The sequence below is a fragment of the Mixophyes fleayi genome, chromosome 1 (assembly GCF_038048845.1).
Source record: "Mixophyes fleayi isolate aMixFle1 chromosome 1, aMixFle1.hap1, whole genome shotgun sequence".
NCBI lineage: Eukaryota > Metazoa > Chordata > Amphibia > Anura > Limnodynastidae > Mixophyes > Mixophyes fleayi.
The window spans coordinates 303,226,624-303,251,006 of record NC_134402.1 but is presented as its reverse complement, the minus strand read 5'-3'; the positions used below and the strand labels follow the sequence as shown (position 1 = coordinate 303,251,006).

At 37.0% G+C, this 24,383-nt stretch overlaps 1 protein-coding gene across 1 annotated transcript in view; it reads left to right on the top strand.

Annotated features, from left to right (window-relative positions):
* SHC3 (SHC adaptor protein 3) overlaps nucleotides 1-21,768 on the top strand; it is a 79,926-nt gene extending 58,158 nt beyond the window's left edge. Inside the window, exons 5-12 of the mRNA XM_075211126.1 lie at nucleotides 734-787; nucleotides 9,798-9,849; nucleotides 9,932-10,058; nucleotides 11,202-11,358; nucleotides 15,526-15,622; nucleotides 17,118-17,312; nucleotides 18,540-18,826; nucleotides 20,699-21,768. Of these exons, the coding sequence (XP_075067227.1) occupies nucleotides 734-787; nucleotides 9,798-9,849; nucleotides 9,932-10,058; nucleotides 11,202-11,358; nucleotides 15,526-15,622; nucleotides 17,118-17,312; nucleotides 18,540-18,826; nucleotides 20,699-20,827 (1,098 nt within the window). The 3' untranslated portion in view covers nucleotides 20,828-21,768. The remainder of the gene's footprint in view (nucleotides 1-733; nucleotides 788-9,797; nucleotides 9,850-9,931; nucleotides 10,059-11,201; nucleotides 11,359-15,525; nucleotides 15,623-17,117; nucleotides 17,313-18,539; nucleotides 18,827-20,698) is intronic.
* The last annotated feature ends 2,615 nt before the right edge of the window (nucleotides 21,769-24,383 follow it).

Here is a 24,383-nt window from a genome sequence, read left to right as displayed (position 1 = left end):
TCGCCACAGCACGTCTTCCAGCTCTCCTTTCATATTGATAGGATCCATAAAAAGTAGCAGATAGAAATTATCTATAGGGCGAGACTGTCACTAAATAATATACATGCTCTTCAGAGGCTATCTGGAAAACACGCAGTGCTAGTCATTTATTAACCTGCGCAAAATCACAGAGATTTTTGCCAGAGCACTAAGGTTTGCGGATCAAGATGCAGCTATTGAGAAGGAGCAGAGGATGCAATGACTGACTAAATGAATTGTTATATGGCAAAGAAGTACATTTCTAGGTGCTTTAAACACACAATGGTGCCACATGTAATACAAAGAGCCCTGATGTCCCCTCACTAATGTTTCATTTAATCCATAATGATTCTACACCAAGTGGAATTTTATGAGAGAAACAGAAACATTTATTTAATTAAAGCAGTGGTTCTAAAGCAGTAGAAGGTTTTACTTTTTTTGTAATGTTGACACTTTTCTACAGTGCACTGTTTCAGATTTTTCTGTCTCTATGCACACTTAGGTGCACTTGTAGTTTGTCTTCCGAGAGCAGAGAGTAGGCGTGCAAATTGATTTTCTTCTTGGTGCACCGGTATTAAAGCAAAAGCATTTTGCGCAGTGCATTGAGAGTGCTTCATAAATAACATTCACTATTTCAGGTGTCTGAGGACAGATCGGCATTAAACAATTAAATGACATTAATTGTGTGTTTTTACTTTCTTTAATCCAAATTCAGATCATAGCAAACCATCACATGCAGTCCATTTCCTTTGCATCTGGTGGTGACCCGGTAAGTACTTAGTGATTTACCAATTTAATTTACAAATTTATTTGAAATGTATATCATATGTCACTTTCTCTGTTACTGACTTTTTCAGTTAATTTACTGTATTAATATGTTCAAAGTTATCATAGCAACCACAGCTATGCCTATATTGTGTATACAGATGTACTGATGTACTGTATTCTGGAGTATAATATCTAGCAACCAGGGGAATGGTCTCTCCAGCACAGAGGGGACCAAAGTTACTCAGGGACCCAGGCAGATTGTGGTGGTAGGGGATTCAATTATTAGGAAGGTAGATAGGGCCATCTGTTACCGGGACCATGCATGCCGAACAGTGTGTTGTCTCCCGGGTGCTCGGGCTCGGCATATTGCGGATCGGGTGGACAGATTGTTGGGAGGGGCTGGGAATGACCCAGCGGTTTTGGTGCATGTTGGCACCAATGACCGAGTTAGAGGAAGAAGGGGTGCCTAAAGAATGATTTCAGGGACATAGGTCGCAAACTTAAGACAAGGACATCCAAGGTAGTATTTTCGTAAATACTACCTGTGCCACGCGCTAGTCCAGGGAGGCAGCGGGAGATTAGGGAGGTTAATGCGTGGCTAAAAGATTGGTGTAGGAAGGAGGATTTTGGATTCTTAGAGCACTGGGCTGATTTCTCGGTCAGTTGCCATCTTTATTGTCGTGATGGATTGCACCTGAATGAGGAGGGGGCTGCAGTGCTAGGGGAGAGGATGGTTAGAAGGTTGGAGGAGATTTTAAACTAGGCTCCGGGGGGGAGGGGCAAGCAAGTATTTATGGGATAGACATTGAGAGTAGTAAGGAGGAATTTAACAAGAGTCAAGGGGGTGGAGAGGGGGGAAAGGGAAGCATAGCCGATAAGGAGCGGCCCTTTTTAAAGCAAAATGAAATACCTAAGGGAGGCAATAGTCTTAAGTGTATGCTTGCAAATGCAAGAAGCCTGACAGGTAAAATAGGGGAGTTAGAACTAGTAGCAATGAATGAGCAGTATGATATTATAGGTATTACTGAGACCTGGTGGGATGATACACATGACTGGGCAGTCAACTTGGAAGGCTATTCTCTCTTCAGGAGGGATAGGGTAAATAAAAGGGGTGGAGGAGTATGTCTTTATATTAAGCCAGAATTAAAACCAAGTATTCAGGAAGTTATATACGAAAATATTGGTGATAATATAGAGGCATTGTGGGTGGAAATATCCAGCGGAGGAAAAAGTTCAGAGAAGTTGCTGATAGGGATATGCTATAAACCGCCAGATATTAGTACGATTGAGGAAGCCCAACATCTACAGCAAATTGAAAAGGCTACACAACTAGGTCAAATTTTAATTATGGGGGATTTTAATTATCCGGACATTGATTGGAGTACTGAGACCTGCGGTACAGCTAGGGGAAATAGGTTTCTGAGCACGCTAAAAGACCATTACATGTCCCAAATAGTAGAGGAACCAACTAGAAACCGGACTATACTGGACCTAGTAATAACCAACAATGTAGACGTAATATCAAATATTCAAGTAAAGGAGCACTTGGGAAACAGTGATCATAATATGGTCTCATTTGAAATTAGTTTCCAGAAACAACAGTATAAGGGATCAACTAGGACTTTAAACTTTAAAAAGGCAAATTTTAATATGCTAAAGGAGTCTATAAAGAGCATAGACTGGGACAAAGCCTTTGAAGGAAAAAATACGGAAGAAATGTGGGCTGTCTTTAAAATGTTGTTGGAAGCATACACGTATAAATTCATTCCTATGGGAAATAAATGTAAAAGAATTAAGTCTAAACCAATGTGACTAAATAAAAAGTTAAGGGAAGAAATGCAAAGGAAGAAGCGTGCATTTAAATTGTTTAAGTCTGAAGGGTCAGAGGAGTCCTTCCATAGGTACAAGGAATGTAATAAAACATGCAAAAAGGAAATTAGATTGGCTAAATTAGAAAATGAAAGGCACGTTGCAAAAGAAAGTAAGACAAACCCCAAAAAGTTTTTTAAGTATATAAATGGCAAAAGGATTAAAAAAGATAATATAGGACCCCTAAGAAGTGAGATGGGTGAATTGATAAATGATACTAAGGAAAAAGCAGAGATATTAAACACGTTCTTTTCTTCAGTACTTACCAGAGAGGAACAAATGGCAGGACTAATACATAAAAATGGAAATGAAACCATGCCATTAATTAATACTTGGTTGTCAGAGGAAGAAGTCCAAAGGCGACTGAAGAATATTAAGATAAATAAAGCTCCAGGTCCAGATGGCATACACCCAAGGGTCCTTATGGAGTTAAACTCGGAAATAGCTACACCGCTATTCTTAATTTTTAGAGATTCAATCTCATCAGGCTCAGTACCAAGGGATTGGCGAATAGCAGATGTGGTGCCGTTGTTTAAAAAGGGGACGAGATCACAACCAGAGAATTATAGACCTGTAAGACTGACATCAATAGTGGGGAAACTACTGGAAGGTATTTTAAGGGACAGCATTCAGGATTACTTGGTACGCAATAAAATTATTAGTGGGAATCAACATGGATTTGTGAGGGATAGGTCATGTCAAACTAATCTAATTAGTTTCTACGAGGAAGTTAGTGGGAACTTAGACCAGGGCAGGACAGTAGATGTGGTCTACTTAGATTTTGCAAAGGCCTTTGATACAGTGCCACACAAGAGGTTGGTTTACAAAATAAGGGAACTGGGTCTAGGAATCAAAATTTGTACTTGGATCGAAAACTGGTTAGAGAATAGGGAACAGAGAGTTGTGATAAATGGAACATTTTCTAATCGGTCAAAAGTCTTAAGTGGAGTACCTCAAGGTTCCGTGCTGGGACCACTCCTTTTTAATATATTTATTAATGACCTTGTTGATGGTTTAGAGAGTAAAGTTTCTATTTTTGCAGATGACACTAAACTCTGTAAGGCAAAAAAATCAGAGCAAGATGTAGCTTCTCTACAGAGGGACTTAAATAAACTGGAGGATTGGGCGGCCAAATGGAATATGAGGTTTAATAAAGATAAATGTAAGGTTATGCATTCAGGGATCAAAAACAAGAAACGCAATCTATAAATTAAATGGAATTAATTTAGGAGAATCTATAATGGAAAAGGATTTGGGAGTGCTCGTAGACAGTAGACTTAGCAATAGTGCTCAATGTCAAGCAGCAGCTGCAAGGGCAAACAAAGTATTGGCATGCATAAAAAGGGGCATAGATGCAGGGAAGATAGTGTAATTTTGCCACTGTATAAATCGTTGGTAAGACCTCATCTTGAATATGCAGTACAGTTTTGGGCACCACTCTATAAAAAAGATAATTTGGAACTAGAAAGGGTTCAGAGAAGGGCGACAAAATTGATAAAGGGTATGGAGTCATTAAGTTATGAGGAAAGGTTAGCCAGTTTAGGCATGTTTACTTTAGAAAAGAGGCGTCTAAGGGGAGATATGATTACTATGTACAAATACATTAGGGGTCAATACAGAGAGCTTTCATGGGACCTTTTTACCCCAAGGACCATACACAGGACACGTGGTCATCCCCTAAGGTTAGAGGAGAGGAAATTTCACAACCAGCAAAGGAAGGGGTTCTTTACGTAAGGGCAGTCAAGATATGGAATTCATTGCCAGGGAAGGTTGTGATGGCAGATTCAATAGATATGTTTAAGAAAGGGTTAGACAAATTTTTAGCGGAAAGGTGTATCCAGAGATACGACCGGTAATTTAAAATGAAGGATAGTAGTGGATATAGGGTAAAAATAGGACTGCAATATTGAGTCTGGGGGGATTTTCAAAATTGAAACAGATTGGCGGTTGCTTACTCTGGATTAATTTCAAATATAAGTGCAGGATCGCAGGAGATCCAAAATAGGTTGAACTTGATGGACTGGTGTCTTTTTTCAACCTCATCAACTATGTTAATATATAATGCTAAAGAAGTGAAAAGTCCCATTAAGTTTAATAGAAAGTTACCTGGACTTTCATGGGGACATATTTTAGTGATCCAGGAAAAATAATTGAATGACCAGTGATAAATGTTTCAAGTGCAGTTGTAATGCTAAGCAGTCAAATTTATTGTCCATTTATTTGATGGTATGTTGCACAAACACACGTAAAATATGTTCTTTGCTTTTTTTAATCTACTGTACTATTTTGTAGTGTGTGGTCAAAATTTTAGGCAATAAACGAAATGCTGTGCAGAATTTTCTTTAATTTTTAATTGCTCCGCATTTGGATCAGCATTAAATATTACAGGTTTTATCTTCTCCACGCATTAGCACAGAAGCTCTTCTCTTTCAGAAATGTTTAAATACCTCCTTCTATAGTCATACTTCAATCTAACTCTATCAGTATTCTCAAATCTCATCTAAATGACAACCAACAGAGTGGTGGCGATGGTCAGGAAAAAATGATGATGGGAAGTTCTGCAGAACATTTTCTTTGTCATCCTGTTGAATATAAAACATCTTGGTCTAGTAGTTAGAACAACGACTAAGGTGGATGGACATTATATGAATACAGTCAACATCTGTTTAGCATTATGGATAGCCTGTTGTACTCTAGCCCCAGATTGAACTTCATTCTTTGCTCTCACGTCAAGATACCTGTGAGTGAGGAAAGAATTATAAAAGAATGCCAGACTAATGCCTTACAAATGGAATTGTCTATAAAAAAAAAATAAGCTGTCCATGAACTAACCACTCTCTTCACAGAGTGTGCCTTAATCCCTGCAGGTAAATGTTTGTCTTGAGAACAATATGCTTTAGAAATAGTTTTAGTATTCCATATGCATGACAAGGAATTTTCCAATCCCCTACTTGAAGGACTCTATTGTTTTGATATACTGTGAAAGACATCTTTAAAGATCCAAACAATTCCAAGATCTCTCTTGTTCTAAAATTAGGTCAGTATAGAATATTGGCAAGATAATTTCTTCATTTACATGAAATGGCAGAAATACTTAATGAATTTTGCACTTTTCTCAGAACCATTGGCATAAGTACCCCACTAAAGGCATTTCAACTGCTACGTTGCATGTTCAGAGGTAAACCCTGCTCTTCTGGAGCAGTGTGGGAGCCAAGGAGACTGGAGCTGCACATTTTGCTATGGGGTGCAGCGATGCAGTGTTCTGTTCAGAACCACTTTATTATGGTGGAGCATTATTCTCCACCATAAGGAGGTACAGCTGACAGAGCTTGATCTTCACTTACACCACTAGCAAAATCATCTTTAGCACCACTAGCAAAATCATCTTCACAGATAACTCTCGAATTTCTAGTTCCAATTAATGCTCAAAAGATTACTTAAAGAGCAACCAACCAACAAGCCAACCAAATGTATAAGAATAGAAGACTTATATTTGGGTTTTATTTTAGATACTGTTGTTAGCAATCCTATGACTAATGGATATTTATCCCTTTCAGTGATGGAAGGGATAAAACTTGACTCTTCAGAGCCCTTCATTTAAAATGCATTTGTAGAGTGACTAGTGGAAAATAAAGAATGACCAAGACTGAAGGAGACCGAACTTTCACCTTTTTATCTCTTGCCCAGTTAAAGAAACTTAGTAATCTTTTTTCACTCTTAAAAGAGTATGGGCTATATCCTTTGAAATACATTGGTACAATAATATGCTCCACCCAGTCTTACTGCTCTAAATTCATTACTTGAAGATTATGGTGTTCTATTGATCCTTGTACCAGAAGATTCTGCTGCAATAGCAGTGTCCACTCCTTGCCTATCACTATCTGCTTCAACAATAGAAACCACAGCCAGCGAGCCTATCCAGGCTGTGAGGAAACCTGAATTGGAGGAAAGATGCAGCATACTGGAAGTTCCATTTATGAGTTGAGTCATTCTTTCCATTTCCTCCATATATTAAATCACTGATTTTTTTTTCTCACCTTTCAAATTTTGGGTGGTTCCATTAAATTCACACTTGGCATCATCCACTTCTGAACTAGACATCTGAAATCGAAATGATTCAGTTCACATTTGTGTATGTTTAACTGCTCACACTCCAGAAGACTAATGTTCCATTGTGACAACCTGGGTATACACCACAGTTACTGCTGACAAATTTAGGGTTTCTGAAACTTTCTGAAGAACTTATGCTATTACTTTGTTATCTGTACAATTTTGATCTGAGCTTCCTCCACATGAATAGAGAACTGCATCAATGATCTCTTGATTGTTCCATTGGCACTGAATAGTATAGTTTATGAAAGTTCTCCCCATCCTGTGTTGCAAGGACTTGTGAAATGATCTTCTCAGATGGATTCTTGTAAGGGACAACTCTTATTTTAAATCCACTTGACATATCATCCATTCAAAACCAGTTCTCCTATAGAGAGTGATAATACAATCCTCTGTTTCCAGTTGCGAGAAGAATGATCCCATTGGGAAAGGAACTTCTATTGTGGATCCTGAGATTCCACCTAAAGCATTTTACAATTGGTACAATAGTTTTCTAGCTTTTCTTGCAATGACACAAAATCTATAGCTGCATCTCTGGAAGCTCTAATATCAAAGGCTCATTCTCTCTCACGTACGATATGTTTTCCTTGAGTAGAGACACTTGATCTACTATTGTATTGAACAGTGCCACAATGAAAAGCAATTGCCTAGATGGCTGAAGCTGACTTTTATTGAAACTGAAAATCTAACCATGTTTTCTAAGAAATTAAAATGTTCATTCTGTGGAAGCAAGCCGTAAGTCACATTTGTTTGTCGCAATTAAAATATATTTGAGGAGTTGAGAGGTTAATATTTTTTGTTTGTGAATTTATGGGCTCAGAATCACTAAAACCTTGGTGAACAATTGTGGAGAAGATGAAAGGCCAAATTGCAAAGCTGTAAGCTGGAAATGGTCTGCTCTTATGACAAAGCAAAGACTTCTTAAGTAAAATATTTACCGATATGCGCAGGTAGACATCTTTTAGATCAAATGAGCAGATCCACCTGCTGGTGTTTACCACTGCTTTTATGTCAGCTGTGGTTTCAATCTTGAACAGTTTTGTTATTAGAAATTGTTTTACTCCTTTCAGTTAATTTGTCATTTTTTTATTTTTTGTATCTTAATAGTAAATGCCCTTCCGCTTTCCCAATAGAGGCACTGGGACTATTACTTCTTGGATCAACAGTTAGGTGACATACAGTACCATAACACTACGCTTACTTGGAAAGGTGGGAAACATTGAAGCAACGGTTATTTTTATAGACACTTTTATTTTTATGCTAATGGGATAAAAAAAATAACTTGTGTGTGTCTAGCTCCCAAATTAATTGGCAGATAGTCATACAGGCTTCTTTACAAGGATAGACTCTTGAGATGTTCTAGATTTCTCTTCTCCTCCCTGAAATCATAAAATATTCTCAACCCAGTCTATAGTATCTAGTTTTATAAACATAGCTTTGGGATGTACCAGCATCCTGATCTCCATAAGGTCTAAAATCTAATTTCATATTTTTATGTTTATCTTGAGAAATAATATTCAAGTCTTCAATAATGTTTAATGATTAATGTTTACCAAAGCAACTGACCTTGAAAAGTTAGCATGCAAGGGCTATTCTTGGAGGTATATATGCTGACCATCAACTTAGCCCAAGAGCTTGCTTGCTGAGTTCATGGTCAGGAAAAGAGAAAAAATCTGGGCACAAATCAGTGATATTGCCATCGATTAGCCAATGTTGATGCTATTTTGGCACCATTATGACTGTGATGTCCGGCATTGAGTTGATCGAAGTTAATTGTATTTTTGGGCCATACTTGCCAAATTTTGGATAGTTCTCCAGAACTCCCAGGAAAGCAGGCTATCCTCCTGTACCTTGCCCAGTTCCTAGTGAAGGGGGTGGTATGGGGGGGTCTCAATGACTTGATTCACCACAAATGGCATTATTTTGGCTCGCCCCCATGGGGGAAGGGGTTAGATAAACTTGCATAGTATGTTTTGAACATGTCCACAAACTTGGTCAGGAGATCACCACTATCTGTTTGTGTGCGTGGTCATCTCCCAACATCCCTATTAGACCCCCATGTGATCCACTCGCTTGGCCTGAGTAATGAACCATCAAGTCTGTTTAATTTGGCAAGCCATATAATCATTTTGGAAATGTGACCTTATAGAGAGCATTTGGGCAGAGCAGTAGGTTTAGATTTTTATTGTGGCAGCTTAATAACAAATTGTATCTCCAGGACAATAAATGAAGAAGGTATGTAAAGAAGCCATGTACTGTTCTTTACAAAGTTAGACATTACACATTACAAAACAATATTGTCTTAGATGGTGAATTATGTGGGGAGGGATATAGTGTTTTGGAGGATGAAGATCACCAGCTCTCACCCTGCTTCTGCCAGTCTGGATTTGCCCTTCTAGCTCGTGCCCTCTGGTGATCAGAATTGAAGCAGCGGAAAGCTACATTTTATTTCCTAAACTTATCTTATTTTTCCTGTAATGCTTTCTTAAATTCCCATCAGTGGTTTGTAATGCCATACCTTATTTTTATTACATTTACTATTTATATACTATGTATCTGTATGTCTGTTTTGGGGAGGAAGTGTATTGTGGTGGTTTATGGTAGAAAACATTTATTTCTACATATTTTCTAGAAATGGGGCGTAGTGGAGTGTGGCACAATAGAGCACATTGGTAATTGGGAAGAAGGGTGGCACCGCAAAAACAGTCAAAGGCAGTACGAAATTGGAAATTGGGTCATCAAAGTAGTGAAAGCGGACAGTGGCAGGAGAAAGTATACACCTCCCTTCAGGGTGAGAAAATGTAATTGCAGAGAAATCAGTCTCAGTGTCAGGTGGATGGCGGGGGCAACAACACCAGACAATATTAGTCCTGAGCATTCTACTGATGACATTAATACTACAAACTGGGATAAAGTGCAGTAATGCTTTCTTACATTTGATTTTTCCATTAAGATAATTTTATGTTTAACAAATGAAACATGAACATTTATTTGGGTAAAAGATTAACTTTGTTTCTTTATTTATCCACCAGGATGCAACAGACTATGTGGCGTATGTGGCAAAAGATCCAGTTAATCGTCGAGGTAAGGCTCAATAACAGCAGTCTTGCAAGTAAAATAATACTACATATGTGTATATCTATTAATCTCTATTTTCTGTACCCAGCTTGTCATATACTGGAATGCAATGATGGGCTTGCTCAAGATGTCATCAGCACGATAGGCCAGGCATTTGAACTTCGCTTCAAACAATATTTGCAGTGTCCTTCTAAGCTACAAGCATTTCCTGACAGGCAAGTTTTTGTCTCATTCGTGTTATATAACATATTAATGTTTTACATGACTCTGACATCTTTCCGGTACATAGGGGGATCTACTGGCTCTATATCCAGTGATTCTGTTGGCATATTGAGCATCAAACACTATAATTATCACATTTAAATTGTGTTATTTGTAAATTATTGGATCACTGACAAAATCAAATTTGACACTTTCCTTTATACATGGTACTAACTTACATATAAGGGACTATTACGGGAACACCAATATTAATGCTAGTAGCACTGATATTAATTATTTGTTATAACTTCGCTAACATCAACAGAGTTCCTGCTTATAACTGGTGAGATCTGATGCTTTCCCTGTTCATTAGGATATCTGTGCATTATAGGGAATAATACTCTCCTTAATGTAAATTGTTACTGATATTAGAGGTGACTGTGGACTACTGTGACAACAGTATATAAAAGCTTTTATAAGGTCACAGAACTCCACAGTGATTTCTTTTGAGTTTACAATATTTACATTATCCCATACCCTAGCGAATGTTTAAGGTACTAGGATAAATTAGTGAATTACTGTTTTTAAATCAAATTAACACTAATATTTCTACTTAAATGATCTCTAAGGTTTTACTCGGTCATTGATTTTGGGGCTTTCCACGCTTGAACCTTGACTGTTTGAACCTTCAAATAAACATTTTGCTAAATAACTGGAAAATTGAATAACTATGATTCTTTATTTTAGTTTAACTCACCATGCACAACAAAGTTATGTTGCAAACCAATGTGTCCTTAATGTGCAGGTAAATAAATGCAACAACATTAACAAGTAAACTTTTAATTTATAAACAAAAGTGATTACAAAAACTGATTATTCTTTTTTGAATTAAATGCAAAGGTTATTTGACAGCAGCCAAATGCTGCACTCATTTAAACAGTCAAATTTGCTTGCAATTTAGTGAAATGAATAATAATAATAAAAAAAAGGGGTCTTGTATAAAGCAATGTAATCCACACATATGGAATGGTCGTTATGTGTTCATCTTGCAAGTAGATGAGCAGATGGACCTGCTAGATAGTAGATAATATAGGCTGCCATGGTCCAGAGATATTCATACATTCTAACCTCTTAGCTTGTCTGCGTTTATTTTTAAGAATGCAAAGTCTAGATGACCCTTTATGGCCAGAAGAGGATGGCACTGTGACAGAACCTCAATATTACAACAGTATTCCAAATAAAATTCCACCTCCAGGAGGAATTATTGACGAGAGATTAAAAACTCAGCATCCAAATCAAGGAGACAATACTCAGGTATAAAATTTATGCTCATTAAATAATTTGAGATGTGATTGGAAGTTCCTTTTCACGGCACACAATTGTGATTGGCTACCAAACAACTTTCTGGATAATTTTCCACTGTCTAGTCAAGTAACCTCTAAAAGTAAACAATTATCACAAGACATAATGGGGTTCATTTAAAAGTGGATGCATCTGCAGAATATAGAGGGCAGTAAAGTGTGTTTACATGCATATATTAAGCCCATCGATCAGCTAACAAATAGTACCATTTGCGTCGTGCATACGTGTCAGTACATACACCCCATGATACACCTCATGATAGCATAGAAATGGCATAAAAATAACCCGGAGATGTAGCTTGACTGTGTTACCCTATTTCTATACAATATAATAATATAATGAAGTGTCATATGCAAAAGAATATTGTCTTGACAATGTTAATAAATGTGAAAGTCACATGTTCCATATAAAATGTAGTCAAATAAAAATAGTAAATACATCTGTTGTTTTCCCCTTTAAAAATTAAATAGGAATCTTTTTTCCTGCAGTAGTAACACTTGAAATGTCACTTAAGTAATGTGAATAGACGGCCACAACTTCATCGAATACAGGGTGGGGCATAAAGATCTCCCACATTTCGAAAGGGTATAAAAAATGAACAAAAATATTGTATATATTTCTAAAAAGTACATAAACAACAGTTTTGCTTTAATGGGTTTTAAAATTCATATCAGACAAATGGTGGCCATCGTTGGCAATACATTGCTGAAGATGTTCCCGGAACTTCTCCATCACTCTCCGGGTCATATCAGGTGAAATGGCTTTGATTTTCTGTCTGATTCTTTCCTTCAAATCCTCAAGAGATCGATGACTATGTTTGATGTTTGTAAGGATGTCATTTTAAATCGGCATATAAAATTCTCCTCAAACTCCGACTTGATATCCCCAGTACCATGGCATGCTTATGAGCAGAACGTCTAGTGATTGCTGAATGGATGCTCTCACTGCTTCCACATTTTCTGGCATTCTAATGGTCCTAGGTCTGCCAGGTGATTTTCTTTTCAGTGTGGATGCAGTTTCCCAAAGATTAGAAATCCATAGCTAAATTGTTTTCTGATCTGGTACAGATGCATTTCGACCTAGCGCGAAGCGTGTACGGAACGCTCTCTGCGTGGTTATCACAGAACGGTTGTTTTCATAATATGCTTGAACAACAAAGCCCCGATGTTCACCAGTCCAATTCATGATGGGTACTAAAAATGGCAGAGCCTAACCTACTGAATTAAATGTACCCCACCTCTTTACCCCCACTACAGCTCACCTCAGTGTCCAGTGTCCCCTCGAAATATCGGAGATCTTTATACCCCACCCTGTATAGCTGTGACTTTAATCAATTAAGTACTATCAGCTGATAGCTCAATACACAGCCCCAACATGAACAAATAATTAACAGGTAGGATTATAATTAGAGTCAAAATGTCATTTTATATTTTTCAATGGACTAGAGAAAAGTGTTGTAGTATCCTAAAAAGGTAAAATCATGTCTAAAACATGTAAAACACAGAGCAAAACAAGAAAAAAGGAGATAATGTGATTTGCAATTGACGTTAATGGTTGATTGTATTTTTTAAATGTACGTTAAGGTTCATATGTGGAAATACATACAGGCACGTTACACAGATACATAGTTAATAAGGTTGAAAAAGACACTGGTTCATAAATTCTCATTGCATTCATCATCAGCTATTTATATAGCGCCATTAGTTCCGCAGCAATATACAGAGAATTCACTCACATCAGTCCCTGCCCCATTGGAGCTTACAGTCTAAATTCCATAACACACATACACAGACAGACTAGGGTCAGTATTGATAGCAGCCAATTAACCTACTAGTATGTTTTTTGATTGTGGGAGGAAACCGGAGCACCCGGAGGAAACCCCACAAACATGGGGAGAACATACAAACTCCACACAGATAAGGCCATGGTCGGGAATTGAACTCATGATCCCAGTGCTGTGAGGCAGAAATGCTAACCACTAAGCCACCATGCTGCCCATTGATCCAAAGAAAGGAAAAGCGGAACTCCCAGTGTAATAGTTGCTAATTTAGCCTCACAGTAGGAATAAAGTTAATTCCGACCCCAAAAATGACAATCGGATAAATAATCCCCATGATGTCCTCTAATAATTATAGCTACAAATTCAATTTATCATAAGGTGAGGCATCCAATATATTTTTAAATTATGTTTGCGAATTTGCCATCATCACCTCACTTGGTAAATAATATAACAGCATAACCACCCTTACAGTAGAGAACCTTTTTCCTATGCTGATGGTGAAATCATCTTTCTTCCATTCGCAACTGATAACCCCTTGTCCTATGTATGGTTGATAGAAAAGTTCATTAAACAAAGCTTTGTATTGACATTGAATACATTTATACATATTAATTAGGTCACCTCTAGTGTTCCTCTTTCTATGGTCAACAAAACAAGCTTTTCTAACCTGTCTTACAATGTTCTCCTTCCATTTCCTATGTTAGTGAGGTTGTTCATCTCAGAACCCTCTTGAGTTTGTCTATATTAGAGGGAGGTGCCCAAAACTGTACCCAGTATTCAAACGGTAGTATAACTAGTGGCTTAAGTACCTTTATAAACATGTATCTGCTCATTCTCCATATCTGTCCTTCTACAAATCATTATCTCCATTTCAAAATCTCTCTAGAGGTTACAAAATATGGCTGCCTGTTACACAGACACAGACTCACAGCTCTCAGCATGTTAAGTGAAGGCAAAGGGGGAGAAGCAAGGGGAGAAAATCACATTATATAGAACAGTCAAAGATAGTCATACAGCCATTCCAAAGCATCACTGTTCACTACATCATGTGACTGTAGTTGCCATAATAGTCTATGACAATGTACAGGATTATAAATGGTTAATAGCAGCCTGAAGAAACAAACCAAGGAAAAATCATACATTTCAACCTTCATCTTATAAACTGCCACAGTAATGTATGTTAAAAAAAACACACCTTATTGTTTCATAGAATTGCTACTTTAATCAATTTGTAAATTAGCCTTAATATAGTCTTTGTATGAAAATGTCATTTGTACTGTGAAAAAAACTGTCAAAAGGAATCCTTGCATCGGCCTCATCTGAGCAAACATACCCAGTCCATTATTTAAACTGAATAATGAATGCATTAACACACAACAAAATAAGTACTGCACAGTAATATGAATTAAGAAATACTGTATCTGTATCCAGAAGTGGAAGTTGCTCAATCAATTTATAGGATTTATAGGCTCATAGCAGGTGCTTGAAAAGGTGGGGTTGTCCTAAAAGGAACAAACACAGAGAAAAGTCCCCCAGCGCATGGCTATAGCCAGCAAAGGAGCTGCCATTTCTACTGTAAACAAAAATGTAAAAGTCTCACTTGCACACATTTGCAAATGTATGTTAAAGCCACTCGCTACTCCATGGCGCTTTTGCTAATAGGGTGGTCCTAACTCTAAACAGCGAGAGTCCCATATATTTGGGCCATACATATGTGTTTTTAAATTGAGAGCTAAGTTACCAAGAGGTACCCCAGAAGCCTCCAAATAGCAATACAGCGCCAGCACTCCCCTCAGCTACTGACACCAACATGCCTCTTAGACAAATACAGAAGTGGAAGTTGCTCAATCAATTTATAGGTTCATAGCAGGTGCTTGAAAGGGTGGGGTTAACAAACACAGAGAAAAGTCCCCCAGCACACAGCTATAGCCAGTAGAAGGGCCTACTGAAATACATTAAGGAATGAAGGGACTGGGAAAAAAGTGTAATTTCCAGAAAGTGTAAAATCTAGGAATGTAAAATTGTATTGCATTTATTACTCAATTTTCTATTAAAATTCTGCATGAAAGTCTGCTTGAGATACTGCATATTATATAATTTACTAGCTTTATAGATATTGTAACTTAAATGTATATTGTTCCATTTGTTCGATAAGAGAGACAGTTATTGCTCATTGGTGTTTTTAGCCCAACATTATATTGTGAGCGATACGCTCGGTTAGCAGTTTGTAATGTAATCTGTAATCTTTGGTACAAAATACAAAACAAAACATATACAGCCTTTTTTGCTAATGGAAGACATGCAAGAAACTCACAGGAACTATTTTGTTTATAAATTAGTGTATGACCTCTGCTGGAATAGAACAAACATATTACCAAGGTCGTCATCTGGTTGAAACGTCTAATGAAACCTTTCAGCAAGTTATAAAAAGACAAGGTAAGAAATGTTACAAATCTACTATCTTGATAGTGGGTTTAGAGTTGTATTCACCTATATTTTATATTTCTGTTACTGTAAAGCATGCATGTCTAATTATTGAGCTTCAAGAACGTCTCTTGTCATTATTGTGAAAGGATCCTTACACAGTAGCAGTTAGATACACATTGTAACCTGGACAGATCTGTTTATCTATTTAATATTGAGGACAGTGATAGATGTTGCATTGTTATTGCCTGAATGGTGATGATGTTTTTGTTGTTTAAGGCAGAGCTTTTAATTCCCCAACTATACACAAAAACCAAGGGGTAAATGTATCAAGCTGAGAGTTTTCAGGTGGGTTTGAAAAGTGGAGATGTTGCCTATAGCATCCAATCAGATTCTAGCTATCATTTTGTAGAATGTACTAAATAAATGATAGCAAGAATCTGATTTTTCAAACCCGCCGGAAAACTCTCAGCTTGATACATTTACCCCCAAGTCTCCAAATGTCCTCCGTATTCCCTCAGCCGACTCAAGATTAGCTGTAACATATTTCCTGTGACCCTGACTTAACCCCAGTGTTATCCTAGGACTAACTCTCCCACACATTATCCACCATGTGTTTCTGAACCACACCTACATTAACCTAAAATTTGCTTCTGTGTCACCAAGTCCACCACACATTAACCCAAGAGTGCCCCCTATTCTGCCAACCCACCCCAACTTTATATTCCATAACTCTCCAACCCGCCACCATAAATTTAAGTACAAATCCAGGCCCTTAAATTAACTTTAACCCATAATTTACCTGTTCCTGGAGATGAAGTACAGTTACAGTTACCATCCAAGATTCTAAACATAGTCAAATGATATATGTATGACTCCTGCCAGATATATTACAGGTGGAAAAGTTTAGCTATGCATGGATAAACTCTTTCTTTTTTTATTTTGGCCTTAGATTTAAAATGCTTGTAGTATCATATAGTAGGCTGTGTTTTATGAGGAGCTGTATCGGAAAGGTATATTCTGTAACAAATATAAAATGCCCTTCTTAAGCTATTTTCATTGTTGGGATGTCTTTTCAAATATCTTTCTTTCTGAATTCCTGAATCATTTTATATATATTTTCGATTATAACACATACATGTTTCATATAAAGCAATATACACTTCAGGCTTAGTAGCAATTTGAAATATTGCTTAATTTATTAGGCTTGAGAAAGAGGATCTTTACAATAAAACAGTCTCTAGCATTATGCATAGAAGTGTGACACATCAGGGGTAAATGTTTCAAGCTGAGAGTTTTCCAGCGGGTTTGAAAAACCAATCAGATTCTAGCTGTCATTTACTTAGTGCATTCTACAAAATGTCAGCTAGAATCTGATTGGTTGCTATAGGCAACATCTTTATTTTTCAAACCCGCTGGAAAACTCTCAGCTTGATACATTTACCCCCAGATTTTCTTTCAAGCTACTGAAGTGTAATCCTAGCAATACCTCTCTCTTTTTTCATAGCTTCTTTAGACATATACAGTGTTCCAGAAGGAAAGTCATCAGCAAATCAAACAAGCAATGCACCTACCTATGTCAATACCCAGCACATCAATAAGAAAACACTATTAGCGCTTCATAGGAGTCTAGATGGTATGTTATGTGGATCTGTGGATAGCTGCAGAGATGTCAGCCCTAGAAAAGATCTTTTTGACATGAGTAAGTATTTTTTTACTCTGAAAGTTAAACTCAGTCTTCTGTGAATAATTATATAATTAATTGTTGCAAACATTTTAATAATGTCAAATTAATAACACTGAGGAGGCTATTTACAATACACAAAACATCTGCTCCACAGTGCAATTGAAGCTATAAATGCTGGATTAAGGCTCTGGGGAGCCTGGGGCACTTAAGACAGGGATCTATGATTTAATAGGGCTATAATTTTATACCAATGCAATACTGTGCGCGCTACTGTTAACTTTCACTACATTTGACTGCTGGTGTCTTAAGTTCAGGTGCTGTACCTGAACTTTCATGTACCCCAACATCTTAGAATGTTGGGGTACATGAAATGTAAAAAGACCCAGCCAGCCAACGGTGTGAAGATTCCAGGGTAGCTAACTTCTAGTGGGTTACCAAATTACTCAGGCACAACATCAAAGAGATGAAATAATGGTGGGTTTTATTGAAAATTCACAGATTAACATCAGCTCCAATATACTGTGTTTACCCCAAAGTTTGCACTGGAAGCACCAGCAATAGCCACTATAATGTCAGCATCACAGTTCCGCAGAATTAGGGAGGTATAGTGGATTTTAGCAGCCAAGCAGTCCCCAATGGCATACAGTAGGTAGATGCCATGTCTTTAGTTCTCTCTAGAAGCAGGGATTAGCCCTGTGTCTCAAGGCTTGGCTGACCAGCTAAACTGATGATGAAAAGATCAGTCCAACAGAAACTGGATCCCTGCTCAGCCTCCTCCCAAAGTAACACCCTCTCAGGGTGTTTATGTCCCATCTCTATACTTCTACTGCAGCATTCTGGTGCTACAATATCTGGACAGAAATGGTTCTATGTTTACCTTATCTTCTTCTAGAGCTCGCTGAGAACATAATTAAATTGTTTCTCAACCCACATAATCTGCAAAGTTCATTAAGTCCCAGTGATTGAGCAATGTACTCCCTTATTTCCGATACCCACCTGGCTGAATTTTAAGCAACATCAGATATGATTTCTATAAACATAAACATTTAACTAATCATAGTCCATGGCTCCACCCATTTTCCTCTCAGTGGAAATCTAGACTGTTCTGTGAATAGATGGGAATGTTGCTTGGTATGTCTTAAACTTCAGACATTTTTTACTTAACTTCATTCATCTTATGCATATATACATGTGGTTACATTGGTAGTACATTGGTTCAAATTAACTGTAAACTTCCTACAGAACCATTTGAAGATGCACTGAAGAACCAACCGATTCTACATAAAGATGCCTCTGTTGATTGCTCTAGTCCATTGTTATCCAGGGCAGCAATCTTAACCATAAATGAAGAACTGAAATCAGAAGCCTGGTTTGTGGGAGAAATGTGCAGGAAAGAAGCAGAGAAATTACTAAAAAAGGATGGAGATTTCCTTGTAAGAAAAAGCATCAATAATCCTGGTTCATATGTGCTAACTGGTATGCACCATGGACAGGCAAAACATCTCCTTTTAGTAGATCCTGAAGGAACCGTAAGTACCAGTCCACTATATTATATATTATATTACACACACACACACACACACACGACTTGCTTGTGCTATATACTGCATGCTGGGAATGCTGTCACTTTCTATTTACGTCACTTAGCATAGCGACTTGCATTTGTATGTATTTAAAGTGACAATGACACTAACAAAATACTTTATTATCTAATTTTAAGGTTAGGGTTAGTATTAGGGTTAGGGTTAGGCCCTAACTCTAATACTAACCCTAATTGTAACCCTGACCTTAAAATTAGGTACTAAAGTATTTCCTTGCTGCCATTGCAGCAATCATAATCAATATTTAAATCATTTATATTGAGTACCTTCACTGCTATATGATTAAATAAATTGGAACACTATGTCTAAAATCTACTAAAATACATCTAGAACATGAATCCTGTCTTTCTCTATTTTGTGTAGCAGTGACTGTAGGAGGAAGCACTCAGTGGTCATGTCTATGTTTGTCCCATTGTCATCGAACAGCACAATTTACATATTTTTTTCTAATTTTGTAAACTTTCTGAAAATTTGATAAAATGTCCCTCCATACCTCTATAATTTTATTTTGTTCATTCATTGAAGGATCAGGATCCTATAAATTATTTACATGCAATTAGTACTTATACATTCCTAGGTACAAGTTTATTCTAACATATTTAACTTCAACAAATTTGTTTCTAAAAAAATAATAAAAAAAATAAAAATAAATGTATTGTAGAATGGATATTTTATGTAATGCTTTGCTTTTGAATGCCATTTTAGGAAGTCAATTATTAACTGGGGATATAGGGCTAGATTTACTAAGCTGCGGGTTTGAAAAAGTGGGGATGTTGCCTATGGCAACCAATCAGATTATAGCTGTCATTTTGTAGAAGGTACTAAATAAATGAAAGCTAGAATCTGATTGGTTGCTATAGGCAACATCCCCACTTTTTCAAACCCGCAGCTTAGTAAATCTAGCCCATAGTCTTCAGTTCAATTTCAAAGTTGCAAGTGCAACGATATTTTAGGCCATTTCACATTTAAAGAACCACTAAATCTAAGATACAATTTGGGTTATGTAACAGAGCTACTAATAACCCAGGCCGTTTAGAGGTATTTCCCATGGTGCGCCCGCAGCCTAGGCAAAAGGTACTACATGGACCATTAGGAAGCTATTGGTTCAAGCAGTCACATTCCCCTGTATATATTCCAGCTCCGACAGAGCCATTGGTAGGACAGACGGGGCCACAGCCATAAAATGCCAGGTCTGAGCCCCCAAGGGAATCCTAGGTGCTCTGGCCTCAGTACCCCAAACCCCTGATACATATGTAAAAAATTCAGACCTTTAGGAATGGAAGATATTTGAGATAAAGTTTTGACCGTGGAGAGAATATATTTTCACTTCTTGTAACCTCTTTTAGCAGAAAGTGGATAGCAGTCAGCTACAGAGCAAATATAAGTACTGTTATTCAAAAATCTGAAGTGCTTATTGTACATAAAAATATTACTATTAATGTGCCCAAAAATCAGCGATGGACAGTTTGATACACTTCATGAGTGGGCCTCTAGCGTTTAAAAGGGCCTCGAATTACAGTGATAAAAGAAAACAGTCCGAAAATGAACTCCGCTTCCCACATCACTCCCCACACACACACATATATATATATATATATATATATATATATATTTAAAGAAATAAAGGATACTACTACTACTGCTACTAATAGTAATAATAATAATAATAATAATAATACCCAAGCTCTCTTGCAGTACACAGGATGCAGTAATAACAGATTGATACAAAATGCCAGATGAAGACATATGTGTATAAGTTAACGATATTTCTGTGTTTGCTTTTCAAATCTCTTTTCATAGGTTAGAACCAAAGATCGTGTATTTGATAGCATCGACCATCTCATCAACCACCACCTGGAGAACCATTTGCCCATTGTGTCCTCCGGAAGTGAGCTATGTCTGAAGCAGCCTGTGGAGTATAGGTCTTGATACTATTGTCATTTCTAGCATGCCAATGTGTCTGAACGGAGACCACGCATTTAGAGTATCAGGAGTCAGTGCAATAGGAATACAGATCTTATGGGTCAAATCAATGTGCTGAGCATGTACAATAATCGACACTTCTTGAACCATGATTTTTATAAAATTGTTTGATCCCTTAATGTGAATATACAATGTGTGTATATATACACTGAAATATGTATATATAGATATAAATATATTTATATTTTTGGAGACTATGGGAATAGAACAAGACTGGTATGTTCTACTGTAGCTAGACATTGATTGCAGCATTCTGATTTAATAAGTATAATGCTGCACTATCTGATCACAGTTTTATCTAATAAGCACAATACGAAGAGAAGGTGGAGTTTACTCAAATAGTGTTTAGTTCTGAAAGGTCTTGAAAATCTTTTGAGACCCCTCCAGCAAGAGATGAGTTTATTTATGCTGGTGGCTGTGATTGCTTGAACACACCATCCAATATGTACTGTTACATAGTCTAGCATAACAAAATCTGTGATTTGTTTTTTTTGTAGGTTTCTGAATATAACTTGAGAGTTCATCTAGAACACTCTTAGGCAACCTACGGCTCTCTTAATTTTTGTAGATAGTGAGCCACAGGTTGCCTATACGTGTTCTAGAGTGAGGGATATTGATATCCCATTGTACTACAAATTTCAAACTAAGTTTGCACTGAATGAGCTGGTGCAGTGGTGCCAACTTATTCAAAATGCATTTTATCTAAAAAAAAGAAAAGAAAAAAAAAAAGATGTATAAAATCTTGGTATCTTCTAAGGCATCACTTGAGATAATGTGGTGTCTAGTTTATTGTATTTCAGGTGTACTGCCGTTATGTAACAAAATATATATTATATTTGATGGCATATTTATGTCCCTGCCTATTAAATCAGTATTTTTTTCTACAACTTCTTGTACACATTTCTAAACAGTTTTATATGTGTGTTACAATGATGACATGAGTGTAAAATATAGATATTTTTTCATATTTATAATGCATTATTAGTATGTAGCATTGGCTGCCTTTGAATTGTAGCACTATGTACTGAAGAATATACAACTGATTTCTTCCTGTACAATATATTTCATGTTCTAATGTTGGTGCATGAGATAAAAGCGCTTGAATTGTAAGAGATCTTGGCTTGGCATCATAATAGTGTTCTATTATATCATATTTTGAATACTGACACTCAACATTTTTGTTTCATTGTGTTCTAAAATAATACTGGGGCTTATCACAAGTGAATTTCAGTGGGGTGTATTCAGTGATCCAATATTCATGTGCTTAATAAGCCTACTGTACATCGTACATGCGTTTTACATGCAAAAAAAAACAAACTGTAGAGCAGTTGCTGTGTTTGGACAATAGATCATAACTTATATCACTCTGACATAAATAAGGAATTATTGAACAATATAATAATTTATGTCAGATAAGTAGCCTTTTCCATTTACACTTTAAACTTTATCATCTGTGAAATCAAAAATATTTCTATACAATTATAAATATAGTTGTGATTTACATTTTAAAGGGATGTTGTAAGGGGAGAGCATGCTGTAATTCATAGCAGCCAATCAGATGTTTTCTTTTATTTTCTAAAGTGCACTAAAACAGTGACATCTAGAATCTGATTGGTTTCTGTGGGATACTGCTTTACCCAATGTGTCAGTTTTCAAAAATACTCTTTCATAGGAGTAGGATATCCCAAGCTCCTTTGCAACATTTATCCCGACCTTACAGCAGTGAGATGTACCTGACCGAGCAGGTTGTTCCAGGGTAGGATGTTAGCCGATCACATACACACATTCAGTCCTGGAGAACTTTGCGGCCAAGTATATCCCATTGCTGGTTTTGTGATATGGTTGGGAATTTTCTAATTATTTAAGTATATTTGATAAGTTTCTTCTGGAAAAATAATGGTATTTCCATGTTTCAGGTGGTTTGTTACAAAATGATTGCTTTTCAAAATGCATATCGCTAATAGTATGTGTTTCTATGTTTGCCATAATTTCTGAAACAATGCCATCCTTTATATCCTTTCTATCTCTCTACTAATAACAGTTACATTTTTACTGGACTGGTTGGCAATATACTGGCATGTTGGCAACCCAATGTTTCATATTATACATTCCCTTGTCCTGGTACAGTCATCCTCCTTGGAAAGGTGGGCATGTGCACTGCACTGGTATGTATCTATAAAGATCAATGAACTATAGTGAAGCTACTGTCTTTTCTCTGTTCTGCCTTAAAAAAGGGAGGAGAAACATAATTAGTTAATGCCTGTAATTAATGCTGCAAATAGACTCTGCAGCTAGTGCTTTAGGAAATGGATTATAGTGGCTGGTGGCTGTGCAAGGGTTAAAGGTAACTGTAATGCACTAACAAAAATATATCTTCCAGACAGTGGCAACTGTAGTCAAAGTTATATTAGTTGTGACAGTCTATATTGTAGTTAGTGTTTGGAAATTAGAACCAAAATAGCAGGATCACCCCCTTCAATGAGATATACTGGATAATGCAGAAAACAGAGACTATTGTTAATGCTCAGGGGTTGGTTATCAATAATCATGGTCAGGTCAGAAGCCAAAGGTCTGGTAAGCCAAGAAATTAGGATAATATCAAGAAATTTAGTTAGAACACAGTCCCAGTCTTAATGGTTATTGCAGGCAAGGTAGCTTTGTTCAGCACACACAGGGTTAAGGACATAGATGCTGGCAAAGGTTCTTTAGGAAGAGCCAATTCTCATGGTCAGAAACAATCCAAAGGTCGGGTACACAGAAATTCATCAGGATCAAGCATAATGCTAGACACCAGTGAACAGGCACAAAATAATCTGGCAACCTGGTGCTCAATGTGCCAGCTTGATATAGTGGCTGAAGTGCTCCTAGTGCCAATGATGATGCCAGAACCAAAATAATATATTTTTTTTTGCAACAAAAATATATGCTTCAAGCTTTACTGAAAGCTGAAGTGAGAATAATCGCTACCAATAAATAGGGTATATATACCCTTTCCTCTGGTCAGACCAAATTTATTGTAGCATCTGATTGTTCTCTTTCATAATTATTAATTGCTCCGCCAGGTTATTTAGAACTGCTTAAAGGTGATCTATAATTAAAAGTGGCATTGTGCAAAATATTGTTTTTAAAACATATATATTGTCTCAGTGAGAGTGATTTGATAGTAAAAAAAATCACCTCCAATTTTTTGGGGGCAAGACATGCATTTCTGTACTCTGCATGTGCACCAAAAGTGCATATGCATAGATGCGTATATATATTTTTGCATATCATGTCGTATCACTCTCCTTTGCCCCGGAGCGTTGGTACAGGGACAGGCAGAGACTTTCAGGTGTGTACCAGAATAGGTCAAGTACAGTAAGGGCATGATCACAAAAAGATGACACAATTAGAAGTGAATGTCTCCTTGTAGGAGACGTATCCCTTGTGGCTGCTTGTGGGCTGGTGCAAAATTCAGGCAATGATGATGATAAACATTAGTAACACTATCTAGCCATTTCTG